At 31.3% G+C, this 25,831-nt stretch overlaps 1 protein-coding gene across 1 annotated transcript; it reads right to left on the minus strand.

Annotated features, from left to right (window-relative positions):
* On the minus strand, positions 1–23,344 carry LOC108462799 (germin-like protein subfamily 1 member 11). The gene is made up of 3 exons (XM_053024603.1): positions 23,143–23,344; positions 22,440–22,929; positions 1–304 (listed from the first exon to the last, which is right to left on the minus strand). The coding sequence occupies exons 1-3, from the start codon at positions 23,342–23,344 to the stop codon at positions 1–3; spliced, it is 996 nt and encodes a 331-aa protein (XP_052880563.1).
* Positions 23,345–25,831: the final 2,487 nt, after the last annotated feature.

The following is a 25,831-nucleotide window of genomic DNA, read 5'->3' on the forward strand; positions in this document are numbered from 1 at the left end:
TCATAACCAGCCCACCTCGATCCGACCTCCGTTAATATTATCCGGAATAACACCCAAAAGCTTGTAGTATACGGCCCTCCAATTAGTAGATTGAGCAAACCCGGTGGCTGCGTACCCATCGACCGGCAATCCCAATTGCAATTGCACATCTTCCAGAGTGATAGTACACTCTCTGCATATAAGATGGAAAGTGTACGTCTCGAGTCTTCCCTCTCTATCAATGCATTGATTAGTTGCGGGTCCAACTTGCACCCCCCGCCTATCGTGGCCACTTGCCAAAAACCCACTTCCCGCAAGTAATTCTCTATTTATGGCGATGGAGGACCAGACATATTACGGATATAGCATTGCAACACCGATCTACGATGTTATAAAAAATATAAAATAAATATTAATTAAAATTGCATAAATGAAAAAAATTAAATACTATTCAAAATTAATTAAACTTATCACTTACCATTATCATTTGATCAACGAAGATGTGTTTCAGATCGAGACTAATTAATTCTCCTACCATTGCTAACACGATCGAATATTTTTGTAATTTAAAAATAAAATTAATTCAAAAAATTTTAATGAGCTTTTTGCAAAAATTAGAGACGACTTTGACAAAATTGAAAGAAATTTGAGAGAATTTAGAAAGAATTTAGAGAGAATTGTGAGAGAACTATTGTGTGAAAAAAATTAAAGGGGGAAGGGCCTTTTATATATATATTTTTGACCGTTGGAGTTTGGAGTTCAAACGGTCATGTGACCGTTGGGGGCAAAACGCTTCTCTGGACAAAACGCTCCCCCAGGAAAGTGTTTTACTGACACGTCCACTGACTTCGCGCTGACATGAATGCGCTTTTGGGAAAAATGGTCATTTTCAGTAAATAATAAAAAAGTCGGGCCATTTCAATAAATAACGAAATAAAAGAGTTTTTTTAGTAAATTGCCCAATAATTGCAGATATTAAGAATCAAAATCCAATAACATCTTATGTTACCTCAACCAGTTTCTTCTCTTCTTATAACTGGATTTCAAGCAGAAACAAGTGTATTCAATGGACACTATTTACATATTAGAAACCTAAAACCTATCCTTTTCACAAACCGATACTCATTTACCAATAATACGTCATGGAAAATAATGACACACTGTTGGTTTCCATCTATTAATAGCTTTATCTCGCCATGGAAAGTTTCTCAATCTTCTCCCAAGCAATAGCAAACAACTAGCTAAGTCAACATATATCATAATGAAAGGATTCGCTCCATTCTTATGGCTTTTGGGCTCTTTGCTTTTGCTTGCTCATCGGCCTCAAGATATGATCCCAGTCCTCTCCGGGACTTTTGTGTAGCTATCAAGGACATCAAGAATGGCGGAGACGCATTCAAGACTTTGTGTTACGTTTCAATGTTCTAATATAACTTTTAACATTTCTTCATTGCAGTGTTTGTAAATGGCAAATTTTGCAAAGACCCAAAGCTTGCGATTGCAGAAGATTTCTTCTTTTCGTGCCTAAACAGTAGGGAACACATCAAATCCAGATGGATCAAATGTAAATATGATCAATGTAGATATCCTTAAACAAATAAATTTGGAAAAGTATTTTGGGCCCTTTTCCATCGAAATTAAAAATTTAATTGAAAAAAATAATATAAATAATTTTTTTCCAAAAAAATTTTTTAATTTAAAAAATAATTTTTAAAAAATAATTTTTAAAAAATTTTAAAAAACCCCTTTTTTTAATTTTCTGTCATTTTTTTTCCAAAAAATTTTTTAAAAGAACCCCAAAATTTTTTGGGGGGAAACCTGGGTTTTCAGGGCCCCTTTTGGGGCAACGGAAAATGGCCCAAATTTTTATTTTTTTTTTTTTGGTTGGGTTTTAGTTTTGGGAAAATTTTATTTTTTTAAAAATTTTTTTGGGAAGGGTTTTAAAAAAAAAATTAATTAGGGAATTAAAAAATTTAAAAAAATTTTTATTTTATTTTTTTATTTTTTTTGGAAATTTTTTTTTTAAATTTATTTTGATTTTTAAAAAATTAATTTTTTTAAAGGGAATTTTTAAAAAAATTAAAAATTAAAAAAAATTTTTTTAAAGAAAGGGGGGGGGGTTTTTAAAAAGGGGAATTTTTTTGGGGGGTTTTTTTTTAAATTAAAAAAAATTTTAATTGGTTTTGGGTTTTTTTTAAATTAAATTTTTTAAAAAAATTTTGGGTTTTTAAGTTTTGGGTTTAAAAAAATTTTTTAAAATTTTGGAAAAATTAAATTTTGAAAGGGTTTTTTTTTTTTTTAGAAATTAAAAATAATTAAAATTAAAAAAGGAAATTTAAAAATTTTTAAAATTTTTGGGTTTTTTGTAGTTTAAAAAATTTTTAAAGAAAAATTTTTAAAAAAAGTTGGGAAAAATTAAAAATTTTTCAAAAAAAAAAAACAAAAATTTTTAAAAATTTTTAAAGTTAGTTTTAAAATTTTTTTTGGGTTAAAATTTTTGAAGGGTTTTGGGTTTTTAAAAATGGAAATTTTTAAGGGTTTTTTGAAAAATTTTTATTGGGGGTGGGTAAATTTTTTTAAAATTTGGTTTTAAAAATTTTTAAAAAAGTTTTGGTTTTAAAGGGAAAAAAACAAATTACAAAATTTTGTTTAAAAATCTTTTGTTTTGGTAATTGAAAAATTTTGGGAAAAATTGTTTGGGGAAAATTTTAAACCTTTTAAAAAATTTGTTTTATGAATTTTCCTTGGTTTTTTGGTTTTTTTAAAAGGCAAAAAAAAAAAAAAGGGTAAAATAAAAAAGGGTGTAGGGAAAAAAGGGTTAATTTAAAAGGAAAACCCCCTGGGCCCTTTTTAAAAATAAAAATTTAACCCTGTTAAATTTTTAAATTTCATTAAAGGTTTAGTTTAGGAAAAATTTAAATTTTTAAAAAGAAAAGGGAAAAGGGGAAAAAAACAATTATATTTCCCGGGATCCCCCCCCAAAAAATGGGTTTTTTTGGGGAAAAGATTTTTTTTTCCCAAACCCAAATTTGGGGAACCTTTAAAAAGTTTAAAAAAAAATTTTAAAAAGGTTTTTTTAAAAGATTAAAGTTTTTTAAAAAGATGAAAAGGGGAAATGGGAAGATTCCAAAAGGGGCCTTACACCTTGGGCGGATATCCCCTTTTTAAAGGGGTTTTTTTTTTGTTTTTTTTTTTCCAAAATTTTCTTTTTAAATTAAAAAAAGGGGCCAAAATCAATTTTTCCCAGAAAATTTTCCCCTTTCTTTTATTTTTAAATTTTTAAAAAACAAACCCCTTTTTTTAAGAAATAATTTAAAACTGTAGGGGTTATCCGTTGAATTTAAACAAATTTTAAAACTTTTTAACTTTTAAGGGATTTTAAAAATTTTTTTTTTTAATTTTGGGTTTAAAAAAAAGGCCAAATTTTTAAATTTAAATTTTTTATTTTGAACTTTAAAAAAAAACCCAAAAAAAATTTTTTTCGTTTGAAAAAAAACCCCCAAAAAAGAAAACTTTTGGTTCGGTAAAAATTTCCAAAAAAAATGTTTAATGAAATTTCGAAGGGTTTCCAATTGGGAAAAAAATTCCCGAACTTAATATTTAAATTGTTGTTTTTGTTATTATATGTGTATGAAAAGATATTAAGGTAAGTATTAGTGTTTTGATATTGAATTGAATGTATGTGAATATATAATTGTTGTGAAATGGATATTGACATGATTAATTACTATGAATTGAGAAATGAATTGAATACCCTATTAACTATATAGGGCTAAGTCAAATATAGTTGGCATGCTATAAGATTGGAAGTGTTCAAGGATACTTCAACCTTGAGTCGATGAAGCACTATAAGTGTCGTACTATTAAATCAACTTTGAGTCGATGATGCACCATGTGTGTCGTACTACTACTGTTACATCAGTTTAATCCGATGAGGTACTGAGTACCATACTGTTACTATTTGCTTCGGTAAAGCCAATGAGGCACTGAGTGCCGTACTGGTGTGTTGGTTGGATTCGTGTATCCGTCAATGTTAATAGGGGTAAATAAAAGTACTGAATAACTGATTTCTCTAATAATTGATTGTTACTGAACAATAAAGATCAATTTATTGTTACCAAAAATCCGATTATTCTTGAAATGAATAAGTCTGAGTCTTGATTGAGAAGTGAATAGTTAAATATTATTTATTGATATTGAACAGTGAACTAAAGTATGAGTGAGACATATGAATTATGTATCTCTGAACTAGATATGAATGCAAAATATTATTGTTCAAATGATTTGTAAATTTATTTTGAAAATCTAATCGAGTTAGTAGATGAGAAAAATTGAGTAAGTTATAAAAGATTTATTTTGTAATGAACAAATATATAATTGTAATTGGCATATGATTTTAAGTGTATGTTATATTATTAAGTGTTCAGATTATAGAAATACTCTGAGTTCATACTCAGCGTATGGTTTGTTTACGTACGGGATATGTTAAGTCGACCGTTGAATCAAAGCATCCCGTGTCGATCTCGAACTCAACGTGGTGAAGTATATTAATTCTTGGTAAAGGCATGTACCTAAAATGTCTGTGTGTGTCATTTTGGATTGCCAAGGTACGGATGAAATAAATAAATTTAGATTTGGTAATAGTATATGGTAGGAATTGGCTTATTTGGTAAGAAATTTAAAGTATTTGATAATGTATGTGAAATACTTAAAATGATTCATCAGATAAGCATGTAAAATGTCTAATTTGTCATGTTTTGAGTAGGTTTGAATGTGATTTAAAGTGATTGAACAGTATTGACTAGTAATGCTCTGTAATCCTGTTCCGAGGACGGATAAAGGTTAGGGGGTGTTACAATTAGTGGTATCAGAGCTATTCAAGTTTAGCCGATTCTCAGACTAAATCGATCTCATAATTGATTCTAGAGGTACATGCCATTATTGAGTCGAAATTGAGTTGGGATTGGATGCTGATATATTTGTTTGTTTCAATTTTATAGTTGAAAATGTTAGATGAAAATATCGATGGTATTGATTGCGAAATGTATACTGGAGACAAAGAGTCTCGTGAATTAGATGGAAACTGAATCGGCAACACTGAGTATTAACTCAGTGGGTAATTAACTACTACATGTTGAATGATGAAATAATAGAGAAAGAGATAATACATAATTATTTATAACTATAACTGATGCTCTTCAGCGAGTAGAAGAAATTGTATCCTCTATGATATCTATCTCTTCTGTTTCGCAATCGGTTCCCAAAGTGTTTCAAGGTTCAGAGCTTATCTGAATGGGTAAGTTATCTGTTGTTAATAATCCGTACATATAGTGTGGAAGAATTGAGAATTATAGCTAAAAATGATCTTGGAAAAAAAACTGAAATTTGGTTAGAGAATATTATCAAGGTTGTAAATGAATTGTTTTGTTTACTGGTTAAATGTTAGAAATGTATAATATTTCTATTAAAAGATTCAGCTTACCAGTGGTGGAAAATATTGATTTATGTTATGATTAAGAAAGGGTTATTTGGAAATTTTTCAAAATTGAGTTCTGAAAGAAATATATATATCAGTCAGGGACTTATTGATCAGAGATGTAAAGAATTCTTGAAGCTTAAACAAAGTCATATGCGAAGAATCGTGAATGAAGGAATTTATTTGATTGAATAAATATATCGGAGGTGTATTCGACGTAAATCGTAATGTACAAGTGGTTTGAAGATGGTTTAAATGAAGAATAAAGCCGAAGAGCTTAATAAAGAGAAAAGATAGATTGAAATGGAAATTAGAATTTCAAGTAAAAGATTGAGATACCCGATGCTTTAGTTCAAGATCTTGAGCTACATATGTAGTAAGTGTGGAAAATGTTAGAAATACTAAGTTCAAATGCGAGTACTGTAATAAACTACATTCTGGAGAATATAGAATAAATAGTGGAATATGTGTTGGATATAATTCTTTTGATCATTATCTTAGTGATTGCTCGAAGAAAGTTGAAAAGATATTATTCAAACTTCAAGATCGAGCAACACAGCCACCAGAGGTAGATCATTTTATAACCCGAAAATATGAGTGATAGTCGAAGTGTGACAAAGGACTTCACTGTAAAATCTGGAGAATGAACATCAGCTAGGGTATATGGTAATCGAATACAAGAAAATATTTCTCTACTGGAAGTCATTACTGGTACTTCTTCTTTATCGATACTGATATGGTTATTTTAAATTGATCTTAGTTTGACTTATTCTTATGATTGCATGAATTCAGTATCTACTAAAGATTTGCCTATTGAGTTCACTGAATTTTTAGTGGAAGTATCAAATTTTTCGAATCAGTATTTATTGGTTGAAAAAATTTGCAGGAACTGTCTAATAGTAACATTAGGGTACTGTTTTCTAATTGATTTGATGTTATTATTGTTTTATGTGATCTTGAGAAGGGAATGGTTAATTTTGCACAATGCTGTGGTAAATTATAAGCAAAGGTATATTATATTGCAAAGTCAAGATGATGAAATATTTTGTTTTGAATCAGAAAAGATTGAATGATTTGACTATTGTGATATTAATCATGTCAAAACAGAAATGTGCCGAAAAGGGGTTATGATACTTACTTTGCTTATGTATTGGATATTAAAGTATCTAAGTCAAAGTTTAAATCAGTGGTAATAGTATGTGAAAATTCTGATGTGTTTTCAGAAGAGTTACCTGAATTATTGTTGGTTAAAGAAGCTCAATTTGCTATAGATTTTGTAATTGAAATGATATTGAAAACTATATCTGAAATCAGAGGTTTTCTTAGATTAGTCAGTTATTACCAGAAATTTGAAAAAGGATTTTTGGATGATGCAAATATTACAGAAAAATGTGGAATTGGAATGATCTGATGAATGTCAGCAAGGTTTTCATTAGTTGAAAGTTCAGTTAACTGAAGCACTAGTTCTTGTTTAGTCTGAAATCCGATAAAGAAACTTGTGATTCTGAGAGATAATGAGTGTTTTGACGCAAGAAACTAAACTAATGGTTTATGTTATGGGAAGTTAGAATCACATGAAAAGAATTATCTGATACATGATTCGGAAGTGGTAGCTATTGTCCTTGCATTATAAGATCATGATTTGATAATTGATTATCATCCGGAAAAAACAAATGAAGTTATGTAAATTGAATTGAAAGTTTTGTTTTGTATTATGAGTCACGAACACTCATTGTTATCACTTGAAGGTGGCTCAGTTTTAGTCGAGATAAAAGTTAAACCGGCTTCTGTACATCAGATTTGGAAAGCTCAGAAATGTGATAGCAAGTTACTGGTTAAATGGGTATAGTATACAAATGACTTTTGATTAAAAATTTCAGATTGGATCTAATGATTGCCTATTATTTAGAAATAGAAGTTGTACCAAAGAATTTAGTGCTTATACAGAAGATTTTGCATGGAATTTATAGTAGTACCATGTCTATGCATTCTAGAAGAAATAAGTTGTACAATGATTTGAAAAGGGTGTGCTGATGACTTGGAATGAAAAGTGATATTTTGAACTTGTATATAAATGTTTATATGATAGCAAGATAAAACTGAACATCAGATACTGATATGTTCAGAATTGTTACAGCCAGTGATGATATCAAAATAAAAATGGGATAAAATTTCTATGGAATTTGAATTGGAATTATCTTTATCTTCGAAAAAGAAAGATGATATTTGAATAATCATTGAAGGTATGGCGAAGTCTGCATATTTTATCTCAGATTAATAGTTAATCTAAACTTGTGATTTAAATTTTTGAAATTATGTTTTGATTATATGTTTCAAAATTCAAAGGCAATTAGAAAAGAAATAATTGTTCTTAGTTAAATTTGTGTACAACAACAGTCTTTAGTTAAGTACTAAATAGCACTATATGAAGCTCTATATGATTGTGAATGCAAAACTTCATAGTATTTGATTGAATATAGTGAGAAAAGAAATATGTGGAGTTGTTTTGATTCGTGAAACCGAAGAAGAGCCTGTTGAGATAATAGCTCGAGAGGTGAATGAATTATGTAATAAACGAGTTCCGTTAGTAAAAGTATTATGGAGAAGTCATAATATTGAGGAAGCAATATGGGAACTGGAAGAAACAGTGAGATCTCAGTACCCTACCTCTTTTCAGGTAAATTTCAATGACGAAATTTATTGAGGGGGAAGAATTGTAATAACCCAAAATTTATGATTAACGAAAAGTGTATTTTCGGGTCTCCGTTTCTGAAAAATGGATTCGTAAATATTTCTAATAAGTATTTTCAAAGTTGATTGTAAGTTAATTAGATTTTGGTTAAATGAATTAGCTTGAATTAAGATTAAATTAAGTGTGAGGACTAGATTGAATATAGGGTAAAAGTTGAATTAAAGAATAGAGAAAAGTCAAAGGACTAAACTAGAAATTAAACCAAAACATAAAAAGTGTATGGTGATGATGGTGACATGTGGATTAATTAAATACATATATTAGTAATTATTATTTACTTATAATATAAGTAAATATATTATATTATTATATTATTATTATAAACATAAAATAAATAAATCGGGCCAACAGTTCAACCGGTGGCTAGACCGGACCGGTCGGGTCGTCATTGACCCGGACCGAATTGGCTTGGGGTGCCGTAAGGGTGTCGCACCTACATCACCGGACACAGCGGTGCGATGGCTACTGCGATAAGCGTCACGGTGGCAAAACACGATTGGTCGTCGGTGGTTGAGTAGTTGAAGAGTTACACTCCTATTGGGACTCTACGGAGAATTTGATTTGATTAATTTTTCAAAAATAATATTATTTTAATAGTTTAATACTAAATTTAAATTAATATTTATTTTAATAGTATTTTATTAATTTAATATTAAAGTGATTATCTTAGTATTATATTTAATCTCTATTACTTTAATAAATTTAATATTAAATTTAATCTAATATTTATTTTGATAAATATTATATTAATTTAATATTAAAGTAATTAAGTTTAATTATAGTTAAACTCTTTAAACTCTTCCTATATAAAGAGAGTCTTGGGTCATTATTTTACACATATTTGAATTCAAGAGAAAGTTGTAAAGAAAATTCTCTAAAGATATTATTTTAGAAAATTTCTAGAGATTTTTTATTTACAACTTGACCCAAAATTTAAAGAAATTACAAAATTACCACATTGATAATTTTGTGAAAAATTTTATGATTCGAAGCAAACCTCACACTCGACAGACATGAACTTGAGGATAGTGGAGAAGACTACTCGGTCAAAGTGCTCATCCTAGACGAATCGAAAATGTACAAATTTGGTTAAGTATTTATTAGCTTAGATATCACAACAAAGATCTTGTTTTTGAAAAATTTATGGAAAAATCAAACTCTGGTTTTTCCATAAATTTATATTCTGCTACGTTTTCCAAACTCATTTTTTCCAACAATTACTTGCACACAGGAGAAAACAAAATCGTACGATGAGAAAAATGCCCAATAATAAATCTATGATTCAAGATAATTTAAACAAATATAAGCTGATGCATACATCTAATTCAACTTAACCTACAACTAATTCACATGTAAATTACATGCCAATCACTTTTCAATTCGATATAGCATGCTTATATACATGTTAGCATCCTAATTCAATATGCATATATAACATCTTACCATATAACATACTTTTTATATGCAAATTAATTCATTTCTACTATCACTTATAGATATCGATGTTTATTCACTTATTATTACCGCAATTAAATTCATATGTTCTATTTCAATCATTTCTAAGCTTGATAGCTTTTTCGTGCTCATTTGGGATCCCAGAGCTCAATTTCAATTCTTTGTATGCTGATAAATATCTCAAATCAATATAATTTATTCTTTTATATCTTTTAGCCAATTTAAATTTTTATAACTCTATTAACCAAACACAAATTTGGTATGGATACATGGATTAAATCACCCGTGTTGCCCGGCAAGCGATGATGCTATAGCAATAAATAATATCATCTCGGATTGCCCGGCAAGAATGATTTTCTCAACTCAATCAATCATCACCTGAGTTGCTCAAAAACAATGAATCAAAACATAATATCTACCACCCTGGATTGTCTGACAACAATGGTTTTACTCAAAACTCTGACCCTATGGCATGCCAACTATATTCGACTCAATCTAAATAGCTAATAGAGTAACCAATTTCCGTTTCATTACATACAAATCATTTCACATCATTACATACAGATCATTTCACATTCTTTATTTCTCAATTTATCATCAAACCATCAATTTATCATATATTTAGTTTTGGGTTATTCAGAAATTATATAGCAATAAAAAATATTTAGTTTTGACATTTAACTGTTATGAAAGTTATAAATTTGAATGTCCATATGTTTATATATTTTTAAAATAAATTTATTGAAGCAATAAGTCACCAAAGTGAATTTTTTTGTATAAATTATTTTTTTAAATATAAAAGATTGTGTGCATGTAACATAAGTTATGTTAATATTGATTGGCCCAAATGAAAGTTAATAATATTGCACATTGAATAAATTATTTTGTTTTAAAATATAAAAGGTTGTGTGCATGTAACTTAAGTTATGTTAATATTGATTGGCCCAAATGAAAGTTAATAATAATACATGTGCAACTATGGTAATAAACATGTGCCAATTATTCGGTTTTACATGTGAGTAATAAATTAGCCCAAAGGAAGATTTATGGTTCGACATGTTTTTATTGTCAATGTTTGATTATTACACTAATATATCACTTCCAAGTTAATATTTTGTCCAAAGATGAAATATTAATGGAGTGTCTAATATCTTGAGATGAGGTTTACCTTTATTCAAATTATTTTTGTTTAAATTTAAAGTTTTATGTGAAGATGTTTATGGTCTTTGATTTATTCAACTATTATTATATTTTCCAACATTATTGTATGTTGTTTTGGGATAAATACATATATATATATATATATATATATATATATATATATATATACTATTATCTTTTAATTTGATTGAAATATGAAATTAAGAGAAATATTTTGAAACAAATAAATTCAGATTTTGGCTTTAGGTTTTAATTAAGGATGTCTAATATTTTAAATAGATTAGTTGAAACACAATGCCGCCAAAGCGACCTCTTTTGTGTAGATTAGTTTATTTGAAATATCAAAATGATTATATGTTTTGGTGATTCTTGCTTTTATTAATTGACCCAAAGGTAAGTTAATATTTGGTAGAATTTCAACGACATCTGTGGTGATAAATGTGTGACAATGATAAGGTATTTTATGTGAGCAACAAGTTAGTCCAAAGATTAATTAATTGTTTGACATAATTTATTGACAATGTTTGATTACTACAACAAAAGTATCGTTTACTATTAATATTATTGTCCAAAGACTTGATATTAATGTTGTATTTGGTATCTTGATATGGGATTAGTCATTATTTTGAATTTATTATTTACTTATAAATATTGATGTGAGCTTGTTTTTATCTATTTTGTTATGGATTCAACTAGTTTATCTTTTGCTGCCACAATATCTGCTAATTCTATACCCATGTTCAATGAGACTAAATTTAAGGAATGGAAAAGGCATTTATAATGCTTGGTTGTATGGATATAGACCTTACACTAAGGGAAGAACAACTCGCACCTCTCATTGTGGAAACCACCCATTATGTTGAAAAGGATTTTGAGAGGTGGGATTGTTCAAATCGCATGAGTCTAATTATCATGAAACACAGCATTCCAAAAGCCTTTGAGGGCACAGGATCTGAAGAGATTACTCAGGCCAAGGTTTCCTTGATGAAATTAAGAAACGTTTTGCTAAAAACGATAAGGTTCAGATGACATTACTTCTGACTTCTTTGATGTCTATAAAGTATAAGGGTTAAGAAAATTCTGAGTAATCTAGGGGCTATGAGTTTTATGATCCCACAATAAGGAATATTTTTGAGACGAGAACTGCAACAATTTTTGAGGATGTTGAGTTTGGAGGGAGAAATAAAGTTAGAAACATTGCTTTCAAGAAGGAATTGAATTCTAACTTAGTTCCTATTATCACTTTTGATGATGTTCTGGTTCTCATACCTATCACTGATCAAGAAGTTAATCCAGAACCTCAATAAGATAATGTTGAACAACTCCCTATTCAAGATAAGGTAATTGTTCCAGAAAAACAAACTCAATAACCTCAAAAACGAATGTCATTAAAAAAGGTCTACTAGAGAAAGAATTATAATGGCTTCAGTGAAAATATTTTGCCCTTAAGTTGCATCATATGAATATTAAGTTAATGGTTTCTCAATGGTAACATTGATCATACATTTATATGGTGCAACTAGAAAACTTTGTGTCTAATGATACAAAGTTAATGATTTGCAAATTAAATAACTTCATCTCTGAGCTTAAGCAGACTTCTCATCAATAGTATTACAAATTTTACCAAATGATTATCTACTCAGTTTAGAGATGAATTTGGTCGATAATTGTGTATACCACAAGTTCAGTGGGAGTAATGTTCTATATTTGGTTTTATATACGACTGCTTGTCAATAATAAGTTAAGTCTCGACCAATACCCCAAGGATGATTTTGAAATTAAGGAAATGCGTAAGATTCCCTACGTCTCAAGAGTGAGAGTCTAATGTATGCTAAAGTATGTATGCATATGGACATTGCGTACATTGTTGGGATATTAGGAAAATATTTAAGCAACCTTGGTATGAACCATTGGTTAGCAGGCAAGAGGGTTATGAGGTATCTTCAGATAACTAAAGATTACATGCTCACATATCGGAGGTTTGATAAGTTAGAGATTATCAAGTATCTGAGACTTGATTTTGATGGAATATTGATACAAAATTTTCTCACTAGGGTGCAAAATTTTGTATCAATTCAATAACAACAGGAGCACATCAAAGTTAAAACATATAAACTTTAAGTTCCTGGTTGTTAAAGTAAAAGTTTAGAGTGGTTAGGTGCCTATAAAGCATATTAGGACAAACTCCATGATTACGGATCCGCGTACTAAGGGACTACACCCAAGGGTTTTCATGAGCACATTACTTATATGGGTGTAATATAATTCAAGGATATTTGGTTTTAGTGTGAGTTTGTACTTGTAAATGCATTTATGTGATAGACTATAACACCCCAAACCCGGCCTAGACATTATGGCTAAATCCGACAATGTCACATTGAAGGGATTTTGAAAACAAAGCTAACTTGATAAAATCCTTAAGCTTAAAACCCTTAATTACATTCATTTTTTTTGAAACATATATTCAATTAGTCAACTTGCCTTAAAACGTATCATTTTAGCGGAAGCTTAAGAAAAATCGTTGTGTTTAAGGAAAACAGTTCGTATTTCAAGAAAATCATGTCTTAGGTAAAACCATCATAGTTATAAGCAAGTTAAAACCAAAAACCAATGCAAATAGTTTAAAAGAGTCCAGAGAGTCCCAGAAAATACAACATCTCCAATCTCAATGCCAAAACTTAAATAAAACCATAAAACAAAATAAAACAGCAAAAGCGGGTGGTCATCGTCGAGTCTTCCGCTGCACCGACCCACCTAACTCTGTGAATTACCTGTACAAAATAAGTAGAAAAGGGGTGAGTTTACGTAAACTTGGTGTATAACCTAGCAGAATTAGACATGCAAACATACTGATTATCAAACATCATACAGTTACAAATTAAAGCCTAAGCCCATTATAGATGCATATGCAAATTCGGGTCAAAACTCATTTCAAATACAGACACGGATGTGCAAATCAGAATTAGAAATCAGATATCCTACCCCCATCTTTTACACACCATCTCCATCCATCCCTACACACTATGTGGGGTCTAAAACACCGACTCAGCCCTACACACCATGTTGTACCAATGTGGCATATAACAAATATAATGCGACCATCTTTGCCGGATAATAACCATAAACTGCCTTTCAGAACACTTCCTCCAATAATCATCATCCCACCCCAATAACAATATCAAAAACAGAAACAGTTATGCAATTTAACATGCCCAACATGCTATCAATCAGATCACAGATAGTCATACAGATCAATAATCATACATGCACAATTCTATCATGCTCAGTATATGTGTAACACCCCAATTTTCGGGAATCCTGTGAATGTTGGCATAGGTTTAATTATGTTAGTGGGCCTCTAGAAAGCCCAAGCTTAAGATAGAACCCGGCAATTTTAGTTAATTTTTGTTCCATAAGAAAAAGGGGGTGAAATGATGAAATAAGACCTATGTGAAAATGTTTGAAAATGCTATAGGCTAAATTGAAGTGGCCAAATAAATAGGAGTGCAAAATAGGAGGATTTGCATGACAAACCTCCCATTTTACATGAAGTGGCCAGCCATCATGTTGTTGTAGACAAAATGTACACTTGATATCCATAATTTATGGTACAAATTGACAATAGGTTAGGTAAATGTTCCATGATAATAGGTTAGGTAAATGTTTCATGATAAGAATATCATGTCTTTTGTATTAAAGAATTAAATGGATGAAATATGAAGTTTTATTAAAAGAAAAAGGGGTGAAAAGAACAAAGTTTTGTCCATCTTTGTTCATCATAGCTGAAAGTTAGAGAAGAGAAAGGAGAGGAGAAAGCTCTTGAGTATTCGGTCATTAGGAGGAGGAAAATTGAAGGTAAGTTCTTGGTACCTTGCTTCTATTTTGAGGTTCATGAGTTCTTCTTGATTCTACCTTAACTCTTGAAGTATATTTTGATTTTTAGTTGTGTTGTAAGCATTTAGTCATGAATTAAAATAAAGGAAATGGTTGTTGTTTCATGTTCTTTTGATGAAAAATGGAAGATATGTGAAGTTGAGCCAAACAAATGAGCATGCATGTGCCTTAGATGCTAAAGGGAAAAATCGGCTAACATGTTGTGCTTTGAAATGATGAAATGGAGATTATGCTTAAGTAAAAATCATAGATATGTGATGATTGATTGGTGATATACATGTTTAAATAACATGCATGCAAGATAGGTGTATGAAAGAGTGATTTGGTAATAAATTTGCTTGGGACAGCAGCAGTAACGTGACTTTGGAAAATCACCATAAATTGTGGGAGATGAATTAGAAGCTGAATAAATTATGTAATTAAAGCTTATTGAGTCTATCTTCTAATGAAATAAACAAGAACATATTTTGAATTCTTTACAATGAGAAATTTGATTCGTAATGAAGAGTGGTCAGATTAGTCAAACAGTGAAACATGGGAAACTTTGAGAAAAATCTGGTATTGATTGGCTAAACCAAAATTCTGAAAATTTTATGGATAGAAGATATATGAGTCTATTTTCAGGAAAATTAACGGCACTTGATTTGGAGTTTCGTAGCTCCAGTTATAAATGATTTAGTGACTGTTGCTCAGGAAGACAGCTTGCAGTGAAATTATGATTATGTGGTAAACATTGACAAAAATTTGTTAATGAGTTGCTTATTGATTTCTTATAAGCTTACTATGATCTGTAGGTGTGGTTGGCGAATATTGTAAGGGGTTAATCGTAGTTTGTATTTGAATAGTTAGATTAACGTGTTAGTAATCCAATTGTAGGCGGTTTGTGTATGGATCTCGTCAACATATAAATGCAAAGCAAGTGTGTAACTAACACCCTCTTTCTTAGTCTAGATCGGCAAAAGTCGAAAAGCGAAATGCGAAAACCGTATTTTGTAGATTTGCGAGTGTGCGAATGCTCGTGAGGTAAATCGATTAATGTTTTTGGTAAGCTGCAAAATTTGGACTGCAAAGTGCATGATTTACGTGCCTCGATATTTTTGGGCTTAATGGGCCAAAATTGGAATGATAGACCAAGCAGGCCCAATTCGGTAAGAACCCTCGATGCGTGATTACTGTTAGTACGTGAAAGGTAGGAATATGCATGAAAAACCCTAAAAGCAGCTAAATTACTATAATACCCTATGTATGGAAAATTCTTTTATACCCCTAGGTGCAAAATTACGAAATACCCCTAGGGTTAAATTGACCTAAATGCATGTTTGATTGTTGTTATTTCTTGCATGCCATATTGTTATTATCGATGCATGGGATTGGGATATTGACGGAGGAAGTCTGAAAGTGGCTTGTCCACGTCTTGGAGGCTTTGCCTCAATTCTTTGATAAGCGAGCGGCAAAGCAGCAGGCTGTGGAGTGTTGAGTTTGGGTGGGTTGAGCTATTCCCCACATGGAGTGTATGGCTAGTCTGGTGGAGTGTAGTGGTTGGTGGGTTGAGTAGTCTCCCCAAATGGGCTTGCATATGTTTCTTGATGTTGCATGTATTTTGAAATGGGCCTATGGGCCATCTTATTATCTGAATAAGGGGCTAAGGCCCGGTTTATTGTAATTTGAAAGGGCTCGGCCCAGTACCACTGCTGTTACTGAATGGGCTTAGGCCTAATAGGCTTGAGTGACTTGGGCTTTGAATGGGTTTTCCTTACACCTGAGTTTCCCAAACTCACCCTTTTATTTTCATCCACAGAAATCCCCAACCATAGTGGGCTTGGAGCTGTGAGGGAATTTTGAGTGGCCACCGTTCGAAAGTTTGATTTTGTTCGTGAACTGGACATCCTTTTATTACGTTTGAGGTTTTGGGCTTTTAAATGTAATAAGGCGCTTAATTATTTTGATGGTTTTAATATGTATTACTAAGATAGGTAATACTTATTTTAACTGTTGAAATTGGATAGTTTTAGGCGCGTTTTCAAAAGCGAAAGAATTGATTTCAAAATAACACGAAAACAAGCAAAGCTTCCATAATGAAGATGTTTTCCAAAATTAATCTTTTTTTCCTAAAATGGACTTAATCAAATTGGTTGCTGAAAATATACATGGCGTTAAGGTGTGGCAATGGCGGTGTGCATGTCTAGGATTGGATCCGAAAGGAGCATGGTACTTAAGTAGTCCGATGGACTCACCTCCTCTTTTAGGTTTCCTACGGTGCACAACTTCCATTCACCTTAACCCTTAATGAATTAATCTTTTGAACATCAAGTACGATTTTCTGGACTTAGAATGGAAATTTTTTTTTAACGTTTTTGATGTGGCATGCCGGATCCGGTCATAATGTCTAGGCCGGGTTTGGGGTGCTACAATATGATATCAGTTAAATAGATCATATAGTTTAAGGTTTGTCAGCCCTTACAGACCCTACAGTAGGCCTACAATCGTTTGGGACGACCCGTGCAACCCTAGGGAAAATTTCAAATAGATGGGCCTATACGTCTGTGTGGGTTGTCCGTGTGAGCCCTTATGCCCAAATTGGCCTTGCCCGTGTGGATCACACGGCCTAACCTAGATATTGCACGCCCATGTGGCATGCCAATGTGGGCCCACACGCCCAACTTGGTCAAGCCCATGTGGCCCACACGGCCACACTCGAGCCATCACATTACTGTGTCTTACACACGACCATGCCTTCATCGATTACACAGTCGTGTCCTCACACACGACCTACCACACGAGCAACCACATGTCCGTGTGGCTTCGACAGTGGCCATTTTTGGCTTTTGTCAAAAACTCGATTTCTTCATTTCGGGTACACACCTGGTATCATTTTGACGCGATAACACTCCTGAGACAACCATAGCCTATAATTGACATACCAAAACTCAGGATCATACTTAAATCACGATTAATTTAAAATAATGAAACCAATAATAATTCCATTCGAGTATCCAACACTTACCCCAACACCTCAAATGATCCTGACTATGATTATGCAACAGGCGAGTCACGATCTTCTCGATTTGCTACTGTCAAATTGAAAGTTCAACATCAACGAAAATTTGACAATACCCAAAAGATTAACTGAAAAGAAACTCCCTACTTGGCTAAACAAACTATTTCTACTTACCAAGCGAAAACACCACGATTCAAAAAATCGCAACAAGAAGGCCTAATTTCGATAAATCAAGGAAAGAAAAGGAAATAAAAATTTTTGAAGAAAGGAAAAGGGAAAATCAAAAGTGGAAGAGAGGGAACGTTGGTTTTTTTTCCAAGAAGGATTTTTTGGGGAAAAAATTTACCCAAATCCCACTACTTCCACTACTCAAACTCCTCATACTTCTTATTCAAATGAAATTTTATAAATTATCTGAGCAAAAAATTAAAAATAATTACATGTCTAATATTGCGCTAGGATTCGAACACAAGACCTCCAACACAACACACCCCCTTATCACTTGAACCAACAGGCTCATTCTGATATGGAACTACAAGCAATCTAATATAAGTTCACTGAACAGAGATAGGACTTAATTCCAAAAATAACAAAATTTTCCAAGGGTAAGCCTTGAACCCAAGACCTTTCACACACTCCCAAAACACTTAACCACTGAAGCAAATACACACTTGTGTCACATTTTCACAAATGCAGAAATCTAATATTCAGGGCGTTACATAAACACATTTTCATTTATTTCAGTTTACGGATATTAAGTTTATTTTTTGTAGAAATAAAGTTTATTTGGTTTATTCACACTCTGGTTTTGGTAAGGTTTGATCTCACTAAGGTTTAAGGAGGACAAGTTGGAAATAGACATGTTTAGATCATATTGCATCTAATTTCCTTGCGACATATCCATACTTGATCTTTGTCATTTGGTTGTGTTAATATACGTGATCAAGGATAGATTTAGTTATGATATATGTAACGAAAGTCACCTTGGTTTTATGTTAGCATAATTAATGGACGAGATTGTTCGAAAAACCTTTTGGATACGATAGTAAAATTTTTGAGCTCATAAGGTTATATAATGACATGTAATTATAGAGTAATTAGTATATATATGTGTGGTTCAAGTGTGAGATTGTTGGAAAATATGGACATCACATATATAATAAGGGTAATTACATGTTATTATTTACTATCATGATAGGTTAGCCCAACTTAAAATTTATCTAATTTAGTTAAGGTTTATTGGGGTTGAATTATTAAATGAATTATGAGTCAAATATGTGTAGATACCTAGTAATTGAGTTCTAATTAATTTCTAATTAATGATAGGCTAATTAGGAATTAGAGTTAATATGCCAAAGTTATATATATTAGGGTTATGGTCCTCAAATTACACAAAAGTTAACTTTTCTAATATCCTATCTTTAGAAAAGAGAGAGCACATTCTCTAGATTATTTGTGTGCTAATTTAGAAGATTAAAACACCAAAAATCTATAGATTTCAAGAAATCGATGAATTCGGTATGTACGCATCTAATTTTGTTCTTGATAATTTGACATGATAGATCTTGATTTATTAAGTTTTATTTCTAATTTATTTTATAATTCTAACATGGTGATGTGACAATTTTTAATTTTCTAGGTGGTTTTTAATTTTTTACATGTTATAATAGCAAGAGCTAACTTCAGTTAAAAAGTAAAATTTAGATACCTTATTCGACTAAAAAAATTTAGATTTCTAACTCAAACAAAAGAAATAATTTAAGAGTGTCCCCTTTAATTAACCCTTTAGACTTTAAGTCTATCAAAGCATTATCAACAATTAAATAGCACATATGATATCAAGGCTTATTTTGTATTTTTATTTTGAGTTAAATAATCATTTAGAGTATGAATTTGGTAATTTTTTTATATTAGGATTGAACTTTTTTTTTGTTCAAGTTAGGCCTTGAACTTGGTAATTATTCACACATCAGGGCTTCAACTAGCCAACTGTTTCCACATTGGAACTTGAACTTTTTTTTATCCAAGTTAATCATTAAACTTGAAAATTGTTTTCATATTAGGGTATGAACTTGACAATTGTTCCCACATTACGGCCTAAACTCTAGGGTTTTCAAGAATTAACTTAGACAAAAAAAAAGTTCAAGCCTCAATCTAGGAACAATCGTCAAATTCAGGGCCTAACTTGGACAACAAAAATAGCTCCAATGTGGGAATGATTGCCAAGTTGAAGGCCTAACTTGGACCAAAAAAAATTCAAATCCCACTGTGTTAAAAGTTGCCAAGTTTAAACCTCAAAAAGTTAAATAAGCCTATTATTTTTGTTCAAATTATGTTTAGAGATAGAGTAGTTGCAACTATAAGAATTTAATAGTATATTTAGAATTTAGATGAATTTTAAAATTTTGAGATTTTTAAAATGCTAGTATTTTAGAATTCATTAATTCAAAAGGTCTTAAAAATCGGCACAGTTCGAAATAAAGAACTATCAAGGGTTCAAATCCCTCTCTCTCCTTTTGCTCGATGAATAGATTTCTTTCTTTATTGTTTTTCTTGACTTCTTAATTAAGAATCTTAATATTAATAAAATGTAATGGCTCGGCTAGGTAGAATAGTCGAGCTAGGAAAAAAATATTTTAGATACAAAATGAGTTGAAATGAAAGGAAAACAGAATACCTTTTAAATATCACTTGATTCCTTCAATATATATAGTGTAATCAAATTGATTCCTACATTAAGCATTGGATCTCCTGACTCAATTATCTCAGTTAAGACGAGTCATAGAAAGAATGGACTCAAAATCAAGATCAATTCCTTTTTCAAATCTGGCTACAGCTGCGCGAGCTCTTCCCGTGTGCCATAAATGACCCACGAATAGTAAGAATCCTAGAACAAAATGAGAGGTAGCTAACCAACTTAGGAGAGACATAATTAATTGCATTGATCTTGGTAATTCGCCACCTCTGAATTTAAAGACCCTAAAGGAGCATGCACCATATATTCATAAAATGTCATTCTTGCCAAGGTTGTATGTCTTTTTCAACCTACTCAAGTCCAAACCATTGGGACCTCTTAAAGGTTCTAACCAAGGAGCATGCGGATCCTAAAAATGCATAGTGTTGCTAGCATTCGTAATTGCTTTGGTTGGGTAAATAATTTTTTTAGCAAAAATTAGATTATTGAAATTTTATAATTAAAAATAATAATTATATTAAAATAAATAATACAAAAATATTTAATATGGATATCATTATATTTTATCTTATAGTGGGAGCATGCGTGTTAATTCAAATAAAATTGTGAGGAGTTTGAAAAATCACCTCTTCAGGTGAAATTTGAAGAACGAAATTGACTTATTGAAATCTCTTTGAAGTTACTCACAAATTTTGAAATTCTCCAAAATATTTAACTAAAAAGGTAAATTCATTTTTAGTATTTTGAAAATCTTGATAAAATGAAATTCCTACTACAAATCCCTCGTCCAAACACATCCTAAATCTTGAATTTTCTGATGCTAAAAGTAGGATGAATCAATTAATTGAATTATGTTAGAATATTTGATGCTAATCAATGTATAGGTTTCATGCACAATTAATTAATAATAAGATAATACATAATCTTGATGTAAAACAAAAAAATTTGAAGGGTTGAAAAATAAATATAAATAAATTTATTTAAAAATAAAACTAACTATAGCCATTAAACACAAATAAAAACAAAACATCAAACTTGAAATCCGAACTCAAAATCAAAACTCTAGAACTAAAAAATCGAAACTTGAAATTCAAAACTTAAAATCTTAAATCCAAAATTCAAAATCCGAAATCTGAAAGGCAACAAAAAAATTTTGTTATTCACATTGTTTGAAGCCTCTTTTGTTTTAATTTTGTTTCAAGTTTTAATTTTTTATTTTAATTTCTAATTTTACTTTTAATTAATTTAATTCATGTTGTTTCAAGTTTTTAATTTTATTTTAATTCATATTTTTAATTAATAAAGTAATAAATGTGTAACTATATAATTAAAATATTTTATATATATAATTATGTTAAACATATTTTTCAATAAATAGTTATTTTATTTATATAAATAAAATAATAATTATGTAATTATATAATTAAAAATATATTTATATATATATCATTATGTTAAATATATTTTATATTTTAAAAATATCAACTAGCTTTTTAATATATTTTTATTTTTATAATTTTTATATGTCACTTATTTATTCTTTTCATATACATTGTAGGTATGATGAATTCTAATATAAAATCAAATAATTATTTCAAATATCATTGTTTTTATCTATATTGTGGGTATGGTAAATTCTAATATTATAAAATCAATTATTTATTTCAAAATGTAAGTGGGAAAAAGTTTTATTTATTTGATTTTATACTATTAGAATTTATCATACCCGTGAAAGAATAAATAATTGACATATAAAATATATAAATAAAAATATATTAAAAAACTAGTTAATGTTTTAAAAATAAAATATATTTAACATAATGATATATAAAAATATTTTTAATTATATAATTACAAAGTCATTATTTTGTTTCTATAAAAAGGAGATATTAATTAAAATATATTTAACATAATAAAATATATAAATCTATATTTTTAATTATATAATTACATATTTATTATTTATTTATATAAATAATGGAGTTATGAATTAAAAATATAAAGTAAAATTAAAATTTTAAAAACTAACAACTTGGCAAGAATATCAGCATTAATGGAAGGGTTTGAGCCAAATACTGCATTTGCAATAGTGATCACCCCTGGGTTTTCACTGCTAAGACCAGCAAAGGTGACAGCATAGGTGTTCCCTATGTTGTATTGGAAGTGAATGAGACCCACAGGAAAAACAAAGACATCTCCGGGATATAGGACTTTAGAAATCAAACCATTATCTGGATTCGATGTAACGAAACCGACATGGAGTGTGCCTTCTAGAACAAATAGAATCTCTGAGGCACAAGGGTGAGTGTGAGGTGGGTTCAGGCCACTGTTAGGTGCATCGTCAATTCGAACCATATATATCCCTAGTGTGTGAAGTCCTGCCATATGTGCAACATTAAGAGGTGTGACAGTTGATCTAAATGTGTTGGATGTGTTTTTACAGATATGGAGACCTGAAAAGTAGAAGTCATCTGCTTTGGCAAGCTTTGCGTCTTTACAAAATTTTCCGTTGACAAACACTACATGAAAGCAAGAAATGTTAGTCAAAGCTAGAAGAAGAAGAAAAGATGAGTTCATGTTACTAAAACTTGAATTTAAGTGTTGAATATATGGATGTGATAGATATGATTGTAAAAGGTCTGAAGATTCATATCCCGTTCATGTCCGAATACACATTAGATACAGATGCAAGTAGCTTAAGAAAAATGAAATTATTTGAAGAGAAGACATACCAGAGCCCTTGGGATCATTAATGGCTACACAAAAGTCCTGAAGAGGGCTAGGATCAGAGGCAAAAGTCAAAGGCGATGCAAGAGCCAAGATGAAAATGGCTACGAAAATCTGAAAGGCCTCTATTTTTTTGTATGTGGTAGAGTTATAACTTAGATTCTTAATTCTATTTCTTTCAGAGTCTCTGCATGAATGAATGGCCATTTATAGGTTGAAGTCATTGAATTATTGTTGAAGTTGGCCTCCATACAGATGCAAATTCATGCACATAAGTCTTCTGGATGAAATACATGCAACTGAAGATGTTAATGCTACTGTTTCATCTTAGTTTCATTTAGTTACATTTTAACAATGTCTTGTAATTTAGTTCTTTTTGAATTATGTTTTGGATGACAATTGATGTGACTTGATGGTAATAGACCTGGTTACCAGCTTTGTTCAAGTGTACAAGTTAGTATCACCTAGTTCCAATGTATTAAGTGGAGTTAGGTAGTGTTTAGGTGATTAATTTATTGATTTTGACCAGCCAATGTCTGGTATATGTAATGGCTTTAAGCCAAAGTTTCTTTTTTGAATGAAATCATCAGATCTCCCTTTCATATGCTCTATTTTTTTTTTTTTTTGCTTTCTGAATTCTATTTCTATTCCTGCTTAAAGCTCAAAGCTAAAACAAGTATTTTTTTTCATTTTTCATCCAGATACATTACATTACTGTTAAAGTCCAGATTGAAGTTCATACTTCATCCTGATAAAGTGTGTCTAACACCAACAATTGGTATTAGAGCTAATTTCTCAGTGGACCTATCATATTTCAACCTTCAGAATAATGGCTATATCAGACTTCTCACCAGCTGCACCACCAGTCTTCAATGGAGAAGGCTATCACATATGGGTGGTTAAAATGAAGACCTATCTACAGGCATTCGACCTATGAGAGGTGGTCAAATCGGATGTTGAACCGGCACCACTCGAGCCAACCCTGATGGCTCAAATGAGGCGACATCTTGATGAAAGGACCAAGAGGCACAAAGCCATGTCATGCATTCAAAACTCTGTGTTAGATGTGATCTTCACAAGGATTATGGCTTGTGAGACACCAAAACAAGCCTGGGATAGACTGAAGGAGGAGTTCTAAGGTACTGAGAGGATAAGGCAACAGCAGTTGTTGAATTTGAGAAGGGAGTTTGAGAACTTGAAGATGAAGAAAGAAGAAACAGTCAAGCAATATTCAGATAGAATTATGCTGTAGTAAACAACATAAGGCTCCTTGGTAAGCAGTTTAATGAAGCAAAGATAGTGGAGAAGGTGATCTCAACCTTGCCTGAAAGGTATGAGGCAAAAATATCCTCTTTAGAGGACTCAAGAGACTTGACCAGCATCACTTTAACTGAGCTGATCAATGCTTTCTATGCACAAGAACAAAGAAGGGCCAGCAGACAAGAGGAGCACCAAGAGGGTGCCTTCCAAGCTAAAACAAATACCGGCTCAAGCACCACTGCCTATAAATGAAAGAAGACTTAGACGGATAAACCTAAGTCAGATGCTCCAAGAAAATAGGAAAGACCTTACAGGCATTGCAAGAGGCCTGGTTATCCAGAAGTCAAATACTGGTTTAGGCCAGATGTGCAGTGCCAATACTGCAAAAAGATTGGCCATGTTGAAAAAGTTTGCAAAGAGAAATAAAGACCAAGGAAAAATCAACAGCAGCCAAGGGCTGAAGCTCGGGTAGCTGAAGAAGGTAGTGACAATGAGGAGCAGGTCTTTGCAGTCTCCTGCTCAGCTGCTCTGAAGAAAATCTCAAATAGTTGGCTCCTAAACAGTGGCTGCACCAACCATATGTCATCAGATGTAGCTATTTTCAAGTCTTTAGACAGAAGCTGTAAAGCTAAAGTTAAAGTTGGCAATGGCCACTTTATTAAGGCAGAAGGAAAGGGAGATGTGGTTATTTGCACTCCAACAGGCAACAAGATCATTTCAAATGTTTTGTTAGTTCCTGAAATTGACAGAAACATGTTAAGTATAGCTCAGTTAGTTGAAAGAGGGTATGCTGTGGTGTTCAAAGAAAATGAATGTCAGATCAGTGATCCAACTGGATCTATGCTCATGTTAGTAGCCATGACAGACAAGAGTTTTGTTGTGGACTGGAATAAAGGCCTTGATAGTGCCTATGTTGTTTCTTCAGAAGAATCCAAGCTTTGGCATCAAAGACTTGGTCATGCCAATTTCAAGTCCATGGCACAGATGATCAAAGAAGGTTTGGCTAAAAATTTCACTGGTTCAGTGGAAAATGATGATGTGTGTGAAGTGTGTCAACTTGGAAAACAAGCCAGACAGCTATTTCCTGCAAAATCAAGCTGGAGAGCTTCAAATAAGCTGCAGCTAGTACACACTGATGTGTGTGGCCCCATGAAGACTCAGTCATTGAATGGCAGTAGGTATTTCATTCTTTTCATTGATGATTTTTCAAGATACTGTTGGATTTACTTCTTGAAGAACAAGTCAGAGGTAGCTTCTGTATTTTTGAAGTTTAAAGTTGTTGTAGAGACTGAAACAGGCTGTAAGCTAAAGACCTTGAGGTCAAACAATGGGACTGAGTATACTTCATCTGGGTTTAATATCTTTTGTGATGAAGCAGGCATTAAACACTAGCTCACCAACACTTCTACACCTCAACAAAATGGTGTAAGTGAA

The sequence above is a fragment of the Gossypium arboreum genome, chromosome 13 (genome assembly GCF_025698485.1).
Source record: "Gossypium arboreum isolate Shixiya-1 chromosome 13, ASM2569848v2, whole genome shotgun sequence".
Lineage (NCBI taxonomy): Eukaryota > Viridiplantae > Streptophyta > Magnoliopsida > Malvales > Malvaceae > Gossypium > Gossypium arboreum.